Genomic DNA, 7,335 nt, shown 5'->3' on the forward strand with positions numbered 1-7,335 from the left:
GGTCCCCATAATGTGATAAATACCAGGTACACTCACACGCACACTCTCACACGCACACTCACACACACACTCACAGACACTCACACTCACGCACACACACACATACACACACACACACAAACACACACACACACACACACACTCACACACTCTCACACACACTCACTCACACTCACACACACACTCACGCACTCACACTCACGCACTCTCTCACACACACACTCACTCACACACACTCACGCACTCACACTCACTCACTCTCTCACACACACACACACACACTCTCTCACAGACACACACACTCACTCACACACTCACACATTCAGCAAGAAAAGGTGCCTGGACTTTATTAGTCAGTCACTGGTCATCATGTTTGTGATCATCTAAACACATTTAAGATGTTCCAGCTGTATTAATATGTCCCGTCACACATCACTAAATAAATATTCAACTCTCTCAGTTCCGTTGATTCAAACATAAAGATGCATCTGCTTCAGTTGTGAACCTCATTATCTGATCTGTTGTTCAGACTCGTGAACCAGAAACTGCATAACATAAGCTTCAAGTCTTCATGAAAATGTTCTTGCATGTTTTGTCAAATCTGAACTCTGAACTTGTACTTAAGTCCACTGCAACTCTTCAGTTTGATGGGAAACTCCACAAACATTGCTGCTGTTTCAAAACTAAGCTGAACATGTAACTACACGACATATAGTCCTATTCTAAGATGGGTTTTTCTTAAACTGACTACAGTACATTTGAAAAGAGTTTAAGGATCATTGGGTGTTATTTGTGTGCCAGTGGCAAAGAAGTGGAGCGTGTTGAACCCAGAAAAGCTACTGAAGCAGAAGCAGCTTGAGACAGACAGGCGAGAGAGGACGAATGCATCTGTCCGTGTGGAGTTATTGTGGCTCTGATGTTTTAGATTGAGGCGCTGCTGCAGTGTTTGATTTCTCAGGTCCATCTGATGATGTTTTACAGCAGCGTGATTGATTCGATTAAAGATGCTCCTGCTGAGATATTTTCAACAGACAGTGCTCCATTCTGTTGATGACTAGCAAAATTACACTCTTGATTAGGAATCATATAAAATATTGTAATTGCAGTAAAAGAGGATTTTTCACATTCAGGTGTTTCATATAAACGCACTGCTATATGCAATCGACTTGAGTCTCAACTTTGTCTCCAAACTAGAGATTTATGAACTAGAGATAAATATTTCCTCATATCATGACTAGATTAAAGCGAGTGTCTTTCACACTGTTGCCATGAGATGGTGTGGGTGTTTTATTGCAGAGGAAGAGAAATCAGGATGAATTATTGATCAAGTCAAGTCAAGTCAAGTCACCTTTATTTATATAGCGCTTTTAACAATACAGATTGTGTCAAAGCAACTGAACAGCATTAATTAGGAAAATAGTGTCAATAATGCAAAATGACAAAAGAATTAACTTGACGGAGCTCAAACTCAAAACACACGGCAGCCAAGGGAAGAGAAGGGAAGAAAGACAGAGGCTTATTGTATGGAGCCAAATCATCATTTGTGTGTGTGTGTGTGTGTGTGTGTGTGTGTGTGTGTCTATGCATTTATTAATGTGTTTGTGTATGTATGTATGTTTGTATGAATGTATGTATATATGTGTATATATGACCCTGGACCACAAAACCAGACATTTCAGATTATGAATAAACAAGCTTTCCATTGATGTATGGTTTGTTAGGATAGGACAATATTTGGCTGAGATACAACTATTTGAAAATCTGGAATCTGAGGGTGCAAAAAAATCTAAATATTGAGAAAATCATCTTTAAAGTTGTTCAAATGAAGTTCTTAGCAATGCATATTACTAATCAAAAATTATGTTTTTATATATTTACGGTAGGAAATTTACAATGTTCAGAATGGAAAACTAAAAGAACTACAGACTGAATATATACCCTACATACTGTATACTTACTAATAAAAAAAAATCGTATTTGAAACCAAAAACATTAATCAGTAATAAGTGTTTCAAACAGTACTGTTACTTTGTCACATGACCTCATTATTTTGCACATCAGTGTTTATCAGGGTTGATTTACACTCTTGCTGTGGGTTTTTGTGAAGTCCACTGGTCTCCCTGAAACATTATTTCATCGAAGGGGAAACCGTGGAAAAAACATGATTGAGCTAGCAGTGGTTATCGCTGTGAAAGTGCAATGTCGACTCAGTATTGCATCTGGTTATTGCACACAGACAATCTACTTCATAGTGTATGCTGTGACAGCAGTAACCGTACATTAGTGTCACATTACTGTACATTAGAACATTCACTTGTTCAGTGAGATTCTCTTGATTGACCAGACTTGTCTGATCAATAATCTGTGCATTAGTTTTGTTTTTTGCATCACTTAAATTTTGCTGTAGTGGGTATATGTTTACAGATCTGAACATACAGAAAGTGTGTAAACATATAGTGGCCCCAAAAGCATCAGGACACAATTGACACTGAGAACATGAGAATGTCATTGCAGAAGATAAAGCAAGCGTCATTTATTTAAAGAGAGCACAAGCACACATGAACTCATTTTGTTAGCAAAATTCAATTCGAATTACACAAAATGGCAAAAGGCGCCCAGAGAATATAAACACAGATAGTCTTGTTTCCTTTTCATCATCAGATAAATCTCGTGCTGTGCATTAAACCGAAAGCTGAAATGCTGAATCTGCAGCAAGACACGTCTGAACCCAGTGATCGCGTCACATCCGGCCGCTGAAATGCATTCGTCTAATGGATTTATGAAGGCAGTATATGTCCTTCACTGCTTGTGATTTCCGTGCCGTGACCGTTGAGCTGAAAGATGACGTTGCATCCGAGCGTGAAATGCATGTTTCTGGACAACTTTTTCAACTTTTGATCTTAATTTCTCGTGAGAAGTTAGTATTGTAGTTGCACGAGGAGTGATCGAGCTTTCTGACACAGCCAGTCTGTCGAGCCTCAGTATCACATCAGAACAGTTCATCCAGTGTTTGATTGCCAACACTCAGAGACATTTCTGACAGAAACAGATCTTGGTGTGTGCATGTCTCTGATAAAATATAAACTGTGTTTCAATCATGTGTGCGTATGGTCCTGTTTGATGAATGGGGAGTGATGCTGTGTGCTTTACTGTTTCAGTGCACAGAATGAGATCGTCTCAAACACTTCCAGGCATCCGTCACGCCTGTGCTTCAGCGCCGTAATGCACACGGACCGTCGGCTCGATCATCAGCAGACCCGGCAAAAACAGCCCTGAGCCAAACGTTCATCCTAAACCCAAACTCACTGTGACTGTAAATATTCTGACTGTAATTAAGAGAAGCTCCGCCTTGATGCAGTGATTGACAGGTGTGCAGTTCATACAGTCACGCTGGCTTCTCTAAGCCACTGAATTCTGTTCTGTTCATTCTTCCTGAAATATCATGAAAATATAACTTTGATTATTAGTGTAAAGGCTTTGGAACAATAGTGTTGCTGCCCTTACTGCATTTACAAATGAAATCGTAACGCGTTCAGTTCGATATATAATGCTAGCAGTACTGTAGTGTTGGAAATGGCAAAGGAAAATTACATAAATTAATTCTTCTCAATTTTGTACATATTTATTCCCATTATTTCTCATAGCTATAGGAAATGTAAATCCAAATACAGGAATACATTGACATTTTACATGTTTCTTTTCAGATTGAATTGAGTTAAACGCTTCCATCATTTTCAAGCGAAACATTTCACAAAAAGAAGCTTGTTAGTTTCAAAATGTATAAAACTATACAAATAGTGTTAAAAATGAAGATATTAGAGACTCGACCGTGAGTTTGTGGTGGATCTGTTTGGGCAGATTGAGTTTTAAAGGGATCATGAACTGCCTCTGTTTGTTAGTTTGTACTGTTCTCTGAGGTCCACTTATAATGTTATCAAGATTTTTACACGAGAAAAAACTAATAATTTAGAAGTGATAGGCTATTTGCTGTCCTGTTTTGACCCCTCATCAGAACGCTGTTTGAGTAGGTGTGGTGTGGAGGACTGTAGAGTAAACGCCCACTGCTGTGATTGGCTAATAGTTGTGTGTGATTGACAGTCTACATTCCTCACAGATGGACGCTGCTGTGATTTAGGTTAAAAACGTATAAATACTCAGTTGATGTAAAACGATCTGTAATAATAAACAAAGCAATAATGATCACGTAATGAAAACGGTTACTCACACTTGTGTTGCGACATTACTGTCGGATCCAATATAATCACAATATAGTCTTTTAGTTTCAAACTTTCTGAAAATCCCGTGTTGAATTGTGCCTTGTTTGTAAACGAATATTCAAATCTAGTTTGAATCGAAACGAAAAGGAAGTGAACAAAGGACAGAGTTCTAACTGATGCGGTCTGGATCTTCATTAAAAATAAAGTTCATTCACTCTTTCCTAACGTTGGGATCAGAAGGAAGACAAAGCAAACTGTTTTTCCCCAGCTTGGCACTGCACAGCGTCTTGTTGTCTTCAGAGCATCTTTATCTTTTGGTTTCCCTCTCTTGTAAACGCTACATATGCAAATCGGTGGGCGGGGCTAAACCGGCAGTTATGTAGAATCGGTGGGCGGGGTTAAACAGGCAGCGACGTAGAATAGGTGGGCGGGGTTAAACAGGTAGCGGCGTAGAATCGGTTAAACAGGCAGCAATGTAGAATCGGTGGGTGGGGTTAAACAAGCAGCGACGTAGAATCGGTGGGCGGGGTTAAAGAGGCAGTGATGTAGAATCGGTGGGCAGGGGTTAAACAAGCAGCGACGTAGAATCGGTGGGCGGGGTTAAAGAGGCAGTGATGTAGAATCGGTGGGCAGGGGTTAAACAAGCAGCGACGTAGAATCGGTGGGCGGGGTTAAAGAGGCAGTGATGTAGAATCGGTGGGCAGGGGTTAAACAAGCAGCGACGTAGAATCGGTGGGCGGGGTTAAAGAGGCAGCAATGTAGAATCGGTGGGCGGGGTTAAACAAGCAGCGACGTAGAATCGGTGGGCGGGGTTAAAGAGGCAGCAATGTAGAATCGGTGGGCGGGGTTAAACAAGCAGCGACGTAGAATCGGTGGGCGGGGTTAAAGAGGCAGTGATGTAGAATCGGTGGGCAGGGGTTAAACAAGCAGCGACGTAGAATCGGTGGGCGGGGTTAAAGAGGCAGTGATGTAGAATCGGTGGGCAGGGGTTAAACAAGCAGCGACGTAGAATCGGTGGGCGGGGTTAAAGAGGCAGTGATGTAGAATCGGTGGGCAGGGGTTAAACAAGCAGCGACGTAGAATCGGTGGGCGGGGTTAAAGAGGCAGTGATGTAGAATCGGTGGGCAGGGGTTAAACAAGCAGCGACGTAGAATCGGTGGGCGGGGTTAAAGAGGCAGTGATGTAGAATCGGTGGGCAGGGGTTAAACAAGCAGCGACGTAGAATCGGTGGGCGGGGTTAAAGAGGCAGTGATGTAGAATCGGTGGGCAGGGGTTAAACAAGCAGCGACGTAGAATCGGTGGGCGGGGTTAAAGAGGCAGTGATGTAGAATCGGTGGGCAGGGGTTAAACAAGCAGCGACGTAGAATCGGTGGGCGGGGTTAAAGAGGCAGTGATGTAGAATCGGTGGGCAGGGGTTAAAGTGACATAGAATTGGTGGGTGGGGGCTAAACAGGCAGCGACGTAGAATCGGTGGGCGGAGGCTAAACAGGTAGCGGCGTAGAATCAGTTAAACAGGCAGCGACGTAGAATCGGTGGGCGGGGTTAAAGAGGCAGCGATGAATCGGTGGGCGGGGGCTAAACGGGCAGCGACGTAGAATCGGTGGGCGGGGGCTAAACGGGCAGCGACGTAGAATCGGTGGGCGGGGTTAAACGGGCAGCGACGTAGAATCGGTGGGCGGGGGCTAAACGGGCAGCGACGTAGAATCGGTGGGCGGGGGCTAAACGGGCAGCGACGTAGAATCGGTGGGCGGGGGCTAAACGGGCAGCGACGTAGAATCGGTGGGCGGGGGCTAAACGGGCAGCGACGTAGAATCGGTGGGCGGGGGCTAAACGGGCAGCGACGTAGAATCGGTGGGCGGGGGCTAAACGGGCAGCGACGTAGAATCGGTGGGCGGGGGCTAAACGGGCAGCGACGTAGAAGCAGCCGCTGATGATCTTCTTTGGAGGCGAGGTTTATCCACACTATTACATCATAGTTTTTAATAGTTTTTAATAGTACAATGACCTCTTATATGTCAAAATATAAAGGGAATTTTAGTTTCTCAGTTCACGACCCCTTTAAAGATTTGTTTGGACGTTTTATTCTGTTTTGGTGGCACAGAAATGACACGCATTGTGTTCAATTCTTGAGCCCACAATCAATCCCACAACGTTAATCTGTGCTTTTGCTCTTTTACTGAATCAGCTCTGCTGAACAGACTTGTGCTTGTACTTCATTTGCTCAAGTAAAATGTGTCTGTTTTATTACTTTTTGTTTTAAAGACTATGCCAAATAAGTCAAATATACAAAAATGTAATCTAAAATCTTACCTTTTAAATCTATTGAGAACTCGCTCTGAATAAATATAAACAGCGGTTGTTCATTTCACGCGTATTAATATGAAATTATACAAATATAAAATTAGTTACTGGTCTCCCTCTTTAAAATTGCTGTATTTTCTTCACAAATGGACCAAAAAATAAACTGTCCATTACATATTCACAACAAAGAGCCGTTTTCATTCTTTCAGTTGATCTTGATTATAAAATCATGTTGTAAATAGCAGTGTGTTAGCGAAACGTGACGACTGATTGCTACAGAAGTGTGCGATGAAGAAGCAGGAGTGTGTTTGGTCCGGTTCTGCGTCTCTATGCGTAGAAGGTCTCCACTTTCACGGCGTGACAGAATATGGTCATGGAGAACACCAGTCCCAGGATCTGCAAACACACGTAATGCTGATCACCACTGAGCTCTTGTGTATGGACTGCTGTGATGTGAGCGTTCAGTACCTGTGTTAGAGCCGTACACAGAGCGAAGATCCACAGAGCCACCAGATTCTCCTGCAGCCAGCCCTTCACTCGCTCGTAACACGGCTGTCGACACAAACCACAGCAGTCAGTAAACAGAGAGAGAGATGGACAACACAACATTTACACAAGACTTTCTGTCTGTCCGTTTCACTCGGAAAATACATTACCACAGGAGACAGAAGAGCATTGCCAAACCGTTCTCTGTGCTCTTCAGAGGCCAAAGCTGATGAAGCTTCTTACCGCTGTCCACCAGGTGCCAGGATTCTCCAGACCGCAGTTATCACTGTACTCCAGACAGCAGGAGTCCGGCACACGCGTCGCGTTATAC

The 7,335-nt window shown here is 43.1% G+C and overlaps 1 protein-coding gene across 1 annotated transcript in view; it reads right to left on the bottom strand.

Annotated features, from left to right (window-relative positions):
* Positions 1-6,431: 6,431 nt before the first annotated feature.
* LOC107681434 (tetraspanin-4-like) overlaps positions 6,432-7,335 on the bottom strand; it is a 30,256-nt gene continuing 29,352 nt past the window's right edge. The window contains exons 5-7 of the mRNA XM_016477737.1: positions 7,248-7,335; positions 6,987-7,070; positions 6,432-6,914 (exon numbers count right to left, since the gene is read on the bottom strand). Of these exons, the coding sequence (XP_016333223.1) occupies positions 6,846-6,914; positions 6,987-7,070; positions 7,248-7,335 (241 nt within the window). The 3' untranslated portion in view covers positions 6,432-6,845. The remainder of the gene's footprint in view (positions 6,915-6,986; positions 7,071-7,247) is intronic.

The sequence above is a fragment of the Sinocyclocheilus anshuiensis genome, unplaced genomic scaffold, assembly GCF_001515605.1.
Source record: "Sinocyclocheilus anshuiensis isolate Anshui unplaced genomic scaffold, SAMN03320099.WGS_v1.1 scaffold2210, whole genome shotgun sequence".
NCBI lineage: Eukaryota > Metazoa > Chordata > Actinopteri > Cypriniformes > Cyprinidae > Sinocyclocheilus > Sinocyclocheilus anshuiensis.